The sequence below is a fragment of the Falco rusticolus genome, chromosome Z, assembly GCF_015220075.1.
Source record: "Falco rusticolus isolate bFalRus1 chromosome Z, bFalRus1.pri, whole genome shotgun sequence".
NCBI classification, from domain to species: domain Eukaryota; kingdom Metazoa; phylum Chordata; class Aves; order Falconiformes; family Falconidae; genus Falco; species Falco rusticolus.
In genome coordinates, this window is record NC_051210.1 from 76,184,235 (window position 1) to 76,197,568 (window position 13,334).

A 13,334-nucleotide genomic window follows, 5' to 3' on the forward strand; every position below is an offset into this window, starting at 1 on the left:
TCAAGTCCTATCAAAAGTTATCCATAAGTGGAGAGATGGGACAGTTTTTGTCACTCCCAAAAGCATTCCAGCTCAGCTAGTTCTTTAAAACGTGTTCTTAACTTTAAGCACAGTTTTAAGCTTAATGCATGAATCATGCTCTCAGGCTGTTTAATATAGGTTACACAGCTTTTTGAAAACATCTGCAGCCAGTGGTTGGATTTCACATGGTAAGGCTTGCAGTCTGTCTATGCTGCAACTGAAAGTCTGTTTTCAACATGCATTGATGTTCCTAACACACATGGCATGAGTAGCACTAACAGAAATAACATTTCAGGCAAGATTCAAGTCCTTATTGTGTAATCATCTCACAGGAATTACAGTAATGGAATGTAGTGGCTCCACAGCATTCATATCTGTGGTTTCGTGTTTATATTGCTATTATATGTGCTATTTAAATTTAACTAGACCAAGACACACTTCTTCGAGTTTCGATGATAATAATTTTGGAGGCAGACATACTTACCTGATCCATCACTCTTGTGTATAGTCTTCAACCTTTTCTACTTAAAAAAAAAATATATATATTATTTTCGTCTCACCAAGTATCTGAAGGATTTAAAGACATACATGCACTGCATGAAGAAACACGGGGCAGACAGCTTACACCAATGTAAGCTATGAGAAGTACAACTGCCACTGGTAAACCTATAGTTTAGGTGGGCATATTGCCAGAGGTGGAAGTCAAAATCACATAATTGTACAGCATTTTCATCTAAGTGCATTACTGAAAGCTTGCATTGGCCTTGCATTACAGATTACAGTCAGCACATTCTTCTCCATTACTGTATAGTGCAAATACGGGAAGCGGGTGTTTATGGAAAGGTTATCCTGTGAACAATGACCCCTGGACTAGGTAATGTCTCACAATATCATCCATATGACCAAAAAAATGAAAAGTAAATTGATTGTTAAAGCATGCCTGTTCTTCTCTACCTCTGTCGCTCTGCGACTGAGAACATGGGACAAGAAGTGTAGGTTTATGGCTTGCAAGTTATTCCTGGGTGTATCCCATCATCACTCAGATCAGTAGGGTGATGCAACTGGAAACCCATGTTTAGGGTTTGTTAGCATCTAATGGCTAACACTGTTGAAACACCAAGACACCAACCATCTTTAATTCCTATAGCTTGAAGCTGGGATCTCTCTCTAGTAAAAACCCCATGGGAGCTACTGAATGGACCAGCAGGTGTCAGGGATGCTCAGCATTTTGTGAGATCAGATATTCAGATGCAAAGATTCTTGGTAGAAATATGTTTCCTCATTTAGAGCTATGGTACTGTTCACGATGACATCATTTCGGCAGTGACAAATATAGCTGACTCTGCTCTTTCCTACGCCATATAAATCCCTTGACCTCAATCAGATGACTGCTGATTTACACTTGTGTAAATGAAGTCAGAATCAAGACCATGGCATTCACAAATGTAGGCCAGAGTAAGCATTACTCACAGACAAGAGACAACCCTTCAGAGGAAGGAAAAAAAGATCATTTTCATGCAAATATCCTTAATAATAAGGAACAAGAGATAGAAATAAGAGTATGAATGAAATGCAATCAAGAACTGCTCTGAGATCAGATTTGCTTCTAACTTTATGATGCTGCATCAGCTGCTCTTAAAGTAGCTTAAGCCCAAAATTTGACCTACCTGAAGCTTGTTATATATAATTTTTCATCAGGGATCTGTGAGCTAACTCAATCCCTAGGCTTGGCTTTGAAGGTAGCTGAAGGTGCTCAGCTACTTGCAGGATCTGAAAAGATTTGATTGCTGTGTTCTATGAAAATGGAAACTTTTTTTTCCCCCCCTGAGATCCAGGTTTGCCCTCAAATTGTTACACATTATCTATTTATTTATGCATAAACAGTGGCATTATGGCTTGGAGAACAGGGGCTCTTTGATGGGAGGTAAGCTTGACTAGCCTATGGGAGTTTACTGCTATGCATATAAATTAGGCCATACATACAAATATGCAGAATAGACAAGTGAAAATATACAGCATCTCTTTAAAATGAAATACTTTGATTGCTTCAATCACAAGAAGTTGTAAAACTACCTTGAAGAATTAACAGCCTCAGTACATGCTAACTACATCCATCATAAATTCGTCTTTAGTTTCTGTTATCATATCACTGTCTCTTGGGACCCCCAGTGCTGTCATCATTTGCCCTTTATAATTTATTCAGCTTGTACTTGCCTGAATCCTTTCTACTTATCATTCATCTTTACAGTTGTACATAAAATTAGATTGATCCTCCTATGCCAGACACGTCAGAGAGAAAAGTTGTCATTGAATAACACATAAAGCAAATGAAGGTCCAGCAAAAGCTTTTGTTGAATAACTTGGAAATTGTCCTTTGAGAGCCAAAAGGTGTCAAAGCAGAAACACAAGACAATATTACCTTTATAACTTATTTTTTGCACACCATTTTCCAATGTCTGCCAAGTCTCAAACACAACTGAGAAGCCTTGTTCCCATTTTGCATATCAAGCTGATCTTAGCTAGCCACCACAAATGTGATGAATACCCCAGTCTCAGCTGAGATAACAGCATGCATCCAACACACCGGTTCTGTCAGAATGCTTGCTCTGTATCCTTTTCCTCCAAAGCTCTTTGGACTGGGTGGCAGAGAGATAGTTTACTTTGTATTCTAGAGGCTGCTGTATAGGGATACAGAAGCCAATCTTTAACTAGTGAAATGGAACTTCAATGTTTACCAAGCAGATAGGACCCAGGTGTTTCATCTCATCTGGTGAACAGAACAGCACTGTCAAACTACAGAGGTTTTTAGCAAATGGGAAGTGCATATAGTTTCCTCTCTCTTTCTTATCCCCCTCCTTTCCCCAAAGCAAGATCTGAACGTCCTTTTACTGGCTGGTCAGCCAGGAGGAAAGAAGGGGTAAAAAAATAATAACTATTTTAACCATGGCATTGACACTCCAAGATTTTAAAGCATTGGAGAATTTCTGCAGGACTGTTTTTTGCAAGTCTCTCACCTCAGCTCTGGTTTTATTCCTTTTCATCTTCATTTTTAACTTCAGAAAACAGACATGTTTCTCCCAAGGGAACAATTAAATGTGTTTTCTTTCAAAATCTAAAGGGCATGGTGAGCAGGCTGTGTGTTCAGCAGGCTACTTTAATCAATGGAACCCATCCAGCCTGGCACTGCTGACCAAATTGCAATTTACATTGGTCGAAAAAAACTTTTGAAATGGGAAGGTGTGGGACTGTAGTACCATTTTTTGCATAATGCAGTGTGCAGGGTGAGATGTGGTTTAATGGTTTTCTAACAAGTTTTTGGAAAAAAGCTTTGAAACACTAAAAAAGACAGTAAGACTGCAAAATTACAGCAAGGTCTGCTTGAACAGTGAAATCCATGTTATATGTGCAGGGCTTCTAACATCCAGATGACACTCATGTCTCATGTAAGCCTTATTACAAGGACTCAAATGGGCTAGATTTCGCAAGACAGCCTCTCACATCCTCGCCATACTCAGGTTTCCTCACATATACAGAAGAGTCTGAGCTGGATAAGGCTAACAACATAGAAAAACATTTCTTTTTTTTTTTAAAAAAAGAAAAACAACAACTAAGCACAGATTCAGTTTCATTAGAGAGGGGCTTTTATTTGTTTAAAGCTGAGTTTAATATAAGTTTTATAAGCTCACCTGTCTTCTAATGTTAAAGTTGCATATTTTTGCATATGATAAATAATACAATGCATTTTTTTCTAGATGGCAGAAGAGACAAAGGGTATGAGAAAAGTTAGGAAAAAAACTAATTATGTTATGGACTGAGAAATTCAGCATACCAATATTACCACTCTCCCTTTCTAGAGCAAGAAATACAGTAAGAAAGCCCAGTCTGCCTCCTAGCCCAAATAAGCCCCGCAGATTGCTGAGGTTAACAGATTCTTAGCTACTTAATTTTATAGTTTTTCTTTGCAAGTCTTACAGGGAGGTTTTAGCATTATGCAAAGAGGCAGTGTCTCCAACCAAATATACATGGACTATTCACTCCCATTGCCTGAGAGAGCCACAAAGAAGCAAAGGAGAAAAATGCTGCTGTGCTTATCATACATGAGCTCAGTTTATTTGTGCTATAAATAAAAGTAGATCTTGATAGCATAATTACATTTCTCAGCATTATCCTCTGCCATTCGCTTCAGAAAGAAAAAAGAAAGGGGAGAAAAAGTTGACTTCACTATAATTTGTAATCAAAATGACTACACTTAAAACATAATTTTATTTCCCTGATTTCATTTCCTGTGGAGCTTTGTGGGGCAAATAGATAATATTATACCAAATGTGCAGGCAGATAATTCTCACATCCCCTGCACTGTCATTGTCTAGGTCACTTCCTCCCCTTCCCATGCTTTCCCCAAGACCATGGGCCATGGGTTTGATTTTATCATTGAGAGAGATATCAGAATCAGAAATCCCAAGGGTGAACCAACTTTTACTTTCTCTACTTTCTCTCCTGGTCCCCCAAAATTAGTCTTCCTTGCCTAACTTGCTTTTTATAAAGTTGGAGGGAAAACAAAAAAGAAAGAAAGTGGTTTCCCACTATGAAGGATTAGCACAGATTATGGTGAACAATGTTAATTATAGGTGGGGAAAGAGAATAGTGCATCTCTCCAATCTGTTCTTGATTTCCCCCGTGTCTGTCTGTCTGGTAATAAGCCTCCTTTAATCTGGCAGTCCCCTTGGTGAAATCATCACCACGGACAGCAATATTGATTGCTTCTGAGAAACCATCACAGCTGCTCAACCAAATTACCTTTGATATGTGACCTTTAATGTAATTACTGCAACATCAAAGCATTTCTATAAATTATTAAAGAACTCATATACTTCATCATCCAGCTACTCTATTATATGTAAAATAAACAATCACAAGTAAACACTAAAATCTGAATTGCCTGACACTTGCAAAGCGCTCTTTACACACACACACACACCCTGCTACGTTAACCTTCCATTTTAGGCAAGACAATTTCCAACTGCCCAAAACAGCCTAATTCATTTAGATAAAGAGTATTCAACTAATAATTTTATGGTTTACATTCCATTCTCATTGCTTCAAAATATCTATCATGATTCCTTCCCGCCCCAAAACAAAGTGCTGTAAAGACTTTATTAATCAACACATACCTGCTTGGAAGTCTTTTGATTATTCGACAAGATGACTTTATGTCCCACATATAACATAGAAATATGTGAAACATATTTCTGTCATCTTACAAAGCACATCCAGAAAGTAATTACTGTAAAATATGTGCATGTAGCCACTCCACTAAAAACAAAGTGATACATAGCTAAGAGCAAGGCGTCTGAAATCTGGACACAAAGTCCTCATGCCTCACTATTTCCATACATTAACATTCATGTGCATACTATTAAAAATGACTCAGTTCTCTGTTTTATAGTACAAAAACCACAGCAGTATTGCAAGAGCAGGCAAATACAGTTTTCTGGGGGATGGGAAAGAAGTGTCTTGATTCAACAGATCACTGTAGTACTATTTTCTTTTTTTGTTATAGCAGACTTGTTAATTATTTTTGATACCTCCTAAGTACTGCTGTTTATGTCACAGACAGCAGAGGGTCAAGAGAAGGTGTTATATATGTGTCATTTGTGAACTCATGTGAATGAGGACTTAGACCCCTGACCTTACAAGTGCTTTTTATTTTATGGTGATGAACTATGCTTGATATTGTTGGTGCATGTTATCAAGAACAGTCAGGTAAGTCATAAATAATTCTTTGCTACTCACACAGAAACCATAAAACAGATCCAGGCACGATAGTTTATCAAGAGACAAGACTGGTTTCCTTAAATAAACTACAGTGAGATCATTCAGAAGATGATTTTAGAAACTTGGCAGAAAGCTGTATGCAGAGGGTTTGCTGGTGGAAAGTAAACCTTTATCCTGAGACAAAGAGAACTGGAAATGGAAGGGATGGCAGAAATCAGTGCTCAGAACTCTCAAAAACCTGGTTGCTATTTTAGACAGAGGATTCACTATTCTCAATTCAATCAGATCCTGATGTGTCACCTCTAAGTGTAAAACAAAACAAAAAAGCTTTCTGAAGTCATCATGCTTAGTATGGGCTATATGTGATGGAAATTACATAAACCAAGGAAGAAGTGTTTTGCCTGTAGTCTGGAATCAGTCAGCATAACCTCTGAAGGAAGTCTTGATCCTAATGCAAAAGCTGGTTGAATTTTTCCACTGTCCAACAACAGTTTCGACTTTAAGAGTTTTGTGATATGAAATCTCTAAGACACAGAATGAAATTCAGAACTGTGGATATATCATCACTTGCCCTCCCTCCCCAGTTCTGAGCCCTCACTCACTGACCCACTGTCTTCTTGAAGATATTTGCATAATACAACTTCAGGGTGAGATTTTAACCCTATAAAGAAGATATGAGCTCCACATGTGAGTGGTCTGGTTCCTAATGAGGAGAGCCAGCAGTCTCAGTGAAAACAACTGGAATTCCAGATAGTATTTTTAAAATACACACCACCTTATTCATCACAAGCATGTTTCTAGTTTTGATTTTGAATTTCAAGCATATTTCAGAAAATCTCAGGTAAAAGGTTACCTGAAACATCCTTATTCAAAATATTTTCATTTCTTTTACATCCAGTTCTATCAGAGGAGAGATAAGTAAAAAGAAAACATCACCTGTCAGAAGCCGGGTGGGGGAAGGCGGGGAAAGAAAAACCCCAAACTGAAATCCCACCAAAACTTATGCTACTTTCAATCTGTAGCTAAACAAGTGTCTAGAAAAAAAGTAATTCAGAGGGAGTTGTCAGCTGACAGAAATTTATTTTTAGGGAATGAAGTATTTATATATTTACATAAGGTATGGCCTTTAAAGCAAAGATAGATGTAGATGAGCAAGTGCATGGGCATCTTCATACTGGAAAGGTGGCATAAAGATAGGTAAATAGACCTGGGATGATGGAAACAAGCAGAGCAGAATCAACACTTCCATCAACCACACAGAGCAACTGATGTATCTTGTTTTGTGGAAAGGTAGGTTATGGGTATGCAGGACTCAGTCATTCAACACCAACTAATAAAGGCAGACTTTGGGTTCAATTTCCTCTCAGTTCAGATGCAACCTGGAATCCTCAGGATCCCACTTTTAATTATTTGATCACTGACTTTTGTGTCATTGTGAAACCAGCCCTATTCTAGCCACAGGAGTACTGTACTCAGCTGTTTCGAATCCATGTACCCTGGCTGAATCTAAATAGTCTCTTTCTTTCTCCCTCCTCCCGGTTACTGCTAAACTGGAAAGCCATCCCAGCAGGGCAGGTCTTCCCCACATAATGCTGATTCTAATTTTTGTTCTGCTTGTGTTGTCTGAACCTTAGATCTTGCTCATGTGAATAATTTTCCTCATTATCTTGTGTTCGTCTCTCCTCTCTCTCTTTTCTCCTTGTCTCACCGCCTTTCCAATCTGCTACAGCTGCCTGAATACTAAAGTAACTGAGTCAAACCACTTTGTCATCAGGAATATGTTTTCATTCTGTAATAACTCAATAATGTGATCTGTTTCTTGATTTCTTGCTGCCACACCTTGCTTCAGAGGAAAAATATAGTAAGACGTAACACCTGGTAAACATTTCTAATATTTCATTGTAGTAGTCAGAACCCTAAAACCTTCCCTCAGCTGAGTAAATCTGATAGAATCGAGCCCATAACCAGTTAAGTACTGCTTTCTGACTCCCAGTAAGAGCAGAGATGTTTTCATTTTTTGCATGGAAACTGTTTGGATAGTTCAGTTGATTTTATTAGCACAATGCAAATAGTGAATCATGCAAGTAACCGGAGACATTAGTGTTCCAAACCCAAGACAAGAACTCCATATACAACCCTTTATAGTTGTAAATAAAAAAAATAATAGCAAAAAAAAAGTTATCAATTTGGACTCACCCCTGGAAGTGTCTTCTGTTCATGCAGTGCACTCTGGGCCTTTAGAGCAGACTCCCTTTCGCAGTATGTTAAGAAGGCACAGCCTGTAAACAAAAGGCAAAACCTCAGTAAGAGCAATGTTTCAAAGAGGATCTGCTTAAAATTGAGACACAGAGCAAACCACATTCTTGTCATCACCTCATTCCCAGTAAATCAATAATAAAAATATCTCCTTAGTAGGTCAGTAGTAAAGAGTCAAGAAATGAAACTATCATCACTTCCTCTGAGCCCTGATGAAGTGAGCAACAGTGTGGCCATGAGTGCTTACTCTTGTTTGAATACATGTTTAACCATTGGAAACAGAGGGTTGTACAGGGTTAGGGATCCCAAAGAACTCACATGGTGGCAAGGTGGGGTAATGAGATCCCATTGCTGCTCCAGCAGCACCACTGGGAATAAGCCACATAACTGCCACATCACGCTGAAGGTCTCATGCCCTTCTTTTGTACCCAGTGTTTAATTTAAAGGCATACAAGGACTTAGGACTTCCCACTGCAGAGGACAACACCTATTGTTTAGCCTGACTTGCATCTACAAGTAGTCTCCCTGTTTGCATCACACCAGAAAGCCACTTCACTGCACTTGCTGCTGCAAGGGCTCATTGGCTTCCAACCATTCATACAGACAATCACAGCAAAGCCCAGTCAATCAGTGCAAAACATCCATGTCGCTTTACAGAACATTAGAACTTCAGAGATGCTCTAGTGGATCACTTTCCTGATTCTTTAAAAAAAGTTGTCTTATAAACTGCAAAGGCTAAAGACCTCTCATGGTAGGGCAGAGAAAAAACATTTCTCTCCCCACATCCACGCTTGCCTTCTGATAAAACTGATCGGTTGCTATGTCTTACACCGGTTGTGTGTGTGTATGATGTGATCAGACTATTCCTTCTTACTGCAGTATACTGAAAACCTGCCAGTTCCTGCAGCAAAAGAAATGCTTGTTATGCAGAGGACATTTTCTCTTTAGTTACTACAGAATGTCTGCAACCTCGCCAGCTCCTTGAAATGGAGGTATCAGATCTTTCAGGGTTTAGGGAGCATGTCCATCAAACTGTGGGCATATTCCAAGAACAACACAAGTACAGAGAGACTGCCAAAGAAACAAATGTGTCCCACAACCTCACCTTGACCCACCCACCTTTTCCTCATGCATATAAGAAGTATGCAACAGGTAAGCACACAGTAGACTATGAACTTTTTTTCATCTCTGATCACCACTATGAACTTTTTGTTCATACAATGTTCACTGCTTTATCAAGGTTGGTTCCTTAAACAATATTACTGAAGAAATATATGCTCATTCTTCTCTTCTTTATAATGCTTTAAATATATTAGTATGGCCAAGAGACTAGGGAGATTTTTTTTTCTATAAACAAACATACATATATATATATAAAAATATGTGTGTGTGCGTGTACTTTTTTTTTTTTTTTTTCTTAAAAATTGTTTTGTGGAAGTCACCCTACTCTTCACACAATGAAGCTACAAGCTGGATCTGGATGAATGTTCCAATTTGGTGTGGAAAAAACCCAACCCTTATTTTTGCCCTATTTCTTACTCTATATTGCTTTCTGAAGGTCTTGTTCCTTTCAGTTTATTCAAGCCAACCACGTTTATTATGTCTCAATAATTGAGACTCAGAAGTGGAAGTTGACAATTAAGGAAGCAGACTGAACAGCAGCAAAAGTTTGCATACTCTAATTGGAATTATTTGGATTCATTCCCCTCTAACTTTAAATGGATGAGTTTCGAGTTAGTCTGCATCTACCAGAGAAGAGGAAGAAACTGTGGCAGAGAGTTTACAGCTAGTAGAACTAATGGGTTGAAAAGGATCCTTAAAAGTCAGCCATAGCCTGCTAATCAAATGGGAAACTATGCTTAAATTTAATTTCAGTGTTAAATCACAGGCTGAGAGCTCTCTCTTGACTAGACACAATAAGAAAGTCTCCCTTTAGTAGCAGACGTGGAGCAGCTGATACAGTCTAATTAGGCACATCATAGTGCACTGTTATAGAGATAAACTATGCAGTGTAAAGCTCCCATAATGATAGCTATATTTTTCTCCTTATTGTGATGGTCATGACAACAGTTCAGGGTAACAGTGTCCTGCAACTCCTACCATATCATGACTGTAATTCAAACTGAATAGACAGGAGACTGCTCCTCTTTGAAGGATCAAAGTTTCTGTCCGAGATCCATGTGAAGGGGGGTGGGGGTGGGGGGTGGAGTTTGAGGGTGGAAGTTCTCATCAGGGAGAAACCTCTGTTAAGTCCTCTCCAAACATGTTTGTAAAAGTAGTAGAACTACCAAACTCCAAGAAACAGTACTTACTAGAAGGCATCCAAACATCTCCAATTTCCCAAAGAGGGTGTTAAGGGTAAAAAGACTTATAAACTGAAAAGAAATAATCTGGTCTCTCATACGGTCAGACAAAGAAAAAAACATGTTTTTCAGGGACAATTTCTTTTTTTTTTTTTTTTTTTTTTTTTAGGTATTTATTTTTCCTTTCTCCTTAAAAATATTCTATGCACATGAATTACACTCTATCCCACTCTTGTTGTGTAAGAAGTAATTCATTCAGGAAAAATAATACTTCATTTGCTTTAAGTAAGTGTCCTGATTGCTTAGAGACAGTAAGAAGTTCCATCCTAGCAGTGGCCAGCTGGAATAAAGTAGAGCTTAATGTTCATAAGCCTCAAACCTGAACCTTAAAAGCCCAGTTCATGGGGGTTCTTTTGTCTTCCTTGTGCTTATCACAAAATTGCTTTACAAAGCACTAACCCAGCATCAACTATCAGCTAGAGTAGAATTTTTCAAAAATATTAACATATGGCTTGTGATGAAACAATACATATCTGTTATTCCATCCTGCAAGAATTTCCATATTTCAGTTCCTTGTGCATTGCGACAAAAGGCAGTAAGATTTCTTTCCCGCCTTCCCCCGCCCCCTTCCCTTAGATACATCAAAATACTTGATTCATCCTTTGTATTGTGATGCTTAATGTAATTACAACTATAGCACCTCTTTCAGGTGTTGCTTTTCCTATGCTACATCTTTCAATGTGCATTCATATGAGCCCTCCAAAGGATTCTTGCTTCCCGAAGAACGTTGCTTAAAGAACAGAGCACTGAACACTCAGGTCTTGAAATAACGTCATATGGAGCAGCAATATTGGGTTTTACAGAGAAAAGTGAAACTGGTGAGAAAAGGTGTTTTTTAAAATTTTGATTTCCCAGATGGAAAATAATTTCAGAACAATCGGTTTTCCCCACTGACAGTTTTGATTGTGTATAGAACCACCCATTTCACTGGGTGGGGGGGTGGGGGCGTGGGGGGTATGGGGAGCACAGGGGAAGAACCAAACAAAAACCCAAAATATTTTGCTAGTAAACTGTTAAGCAGCTCAACCTGATTGCTCACTTCCTATCAGCTCTTCTTGCTGGATGTGTATCTGGACTTCTGTGTGAAAAGCTTCATATTCCATTACCAATCATTCGCACCATCCAGCCCCCTGGAACAGCCTATGTTCAACAGTATAATGCATATTTCTGAACACATCTCTTAAGGAAAGATAGAGTGAAGACTATGCATTATTTCTGTCATCTACTTGTGTGGGTGATAATGACTGAGGGAGTACAGTGCTTGAGAATCATATCTGAATTTGAACAAAAAAATCTAATTGACTAATTATTGATAATGAATGACTTGCTCTTAGCTGTTCCTAATTTCAGTTCCATTTCTCTCAAACATACCAAGTTTTCCAGACATATGTCAATCAGCTAAATGATGCTTTGTTTGGATTATGTCTTTCCAAATGTTTATTTGCTACCAGCGGACAGCTCTTTGGGCTAGTGCATAAACATCTGGAAACTCCCAGCTGGCAATTAACTCTCAACCTATTGAACTACAGTGTCTTGGAAACATGAGGACGTACCAAGTAGTCTCCTGGGAAACAAGGCTGTTAAAGAGAAAAGGGAAACAAAAACAAGAGCTTGAGATAGGGGTAAAAAAAAATTAAAAGCTCCATTTTAATTTTACCTCCAGGGAATTCAATAATGTAAATAATAATTGCATGGAATACAGATGGATAATGATCACACTTACACAAACTTCAACAACACAATAAGTCTCATGAAGATTTTGCAAAAGCCTGGGAGGAAAAATGGTCAGAGGACACAGTCTGAGCTGAACAGAATAATTCTAGAAACAAAATGTTACTTCACCCCACCGGTACTCAGTTCATCCTGGGACAAATGAAAACAAGTCTTCTCATGACATCTTGGTGTTTATCACTTCAGTGAATCAGGTGACTGTCAGTCACTTTAAATCAGTCAAGTAGCTCTGACCAGCTAAAAACCAGTGGTCATCTAACTCAAATTTAGCTATTTAAAATTAGTTATCTTAGGGTCTACCATCAATGACAAGGCATTCATTTAACTTAGCATACAGGAGAGGAATAAACCTCTGGAAAGGCCTATTCTCTACATCAGGTGTAAGAACTATGCACAACCATCTCTGGTGCAGGCTTTTAGCTTGAAGTTTGCATGTTCACCGCATTAGATTCCACCTGCTACTTCTAATTTCCCAGTTACCTCAAGTATATGCATTATCTGTACCTTAATTAATCCTTGTTATATGTGATGGGAGATGAAGGACACTGGAGATCTATATTTATATATATATAATTTATATTTATATTATATATATTCAGATTAATAACTGTAATTTTCCTTCTTTCTTTCTTTTTTTTTTTTATTCTGGCAGACAGCCACAGGTATCCCAGCACAGTTTCTCCTCTTTGCCCATTGTTTAGATCAAAGAACAAGCACTTGGTGACTTATGACTCTTTCTTTGCATGATGTCTTTTGGTGGCATCTTATGATTTTATTTTAGAACTATATAACCTCATGCAAAGCATGCCTTTAACATCTAGATCCAGAGGCATTGTCTAAGATAATTTCCAGGTATTCTTTGTCTGTCCAAACAAGGTATTAAAGGTCCAGTCTAAATCTAATGAAAAAATGCTTGTACACTTTGACAGGCTTTGGAGAAGGGGCCTTTAATCTTTCTGTGCCCGTGTTTACTCTTTGGCATTATCAGGGAAAATTTAGAAGTTTGTTAGGTGCTTTAAGACTCTTGGACAAAAGCCAAGAGCTAAAGCAGATACTGAGTTCAGGGGTGTAAATCCAGTCAAGGGGAGAGCTCTCATGTAACTCAACAGAACTATGCAATTACACCGCCATAAAACAAAGTTCCTGATTTGACCCATAATCAATATACTGCCTCTCTTAGAAGGATCC

At 38.3% G+C, this 13,334-nt stretch overlaps 1 protein-coding gene across 11 annotated transcripts in view; it reads right to left on the minus strand.

Annotated features, from left to right (window-relative positions):
- Positions 1-13,334, minus strand: part of CELF4 (CUGBP Elav-like family member 4) — a 722,303-nt gene that overhangs the window by 620,783 nt on the left and 88,186 nt on the right. For all 11 annotated transcript variants that reach the window (XM_037374241.1, XM_037374246.1, XM_037374243.1 and 8 more), the window contains exon 2: positions 7,993-8,075. In XM_037374241.1, coding sequence (XP_037230138.1) covers positions 7,993-8,075 — 83 coding nt within the window. The remainder of the gene's footprint in view (positions 1-7,992; positions 8,076-13,334) is intronic.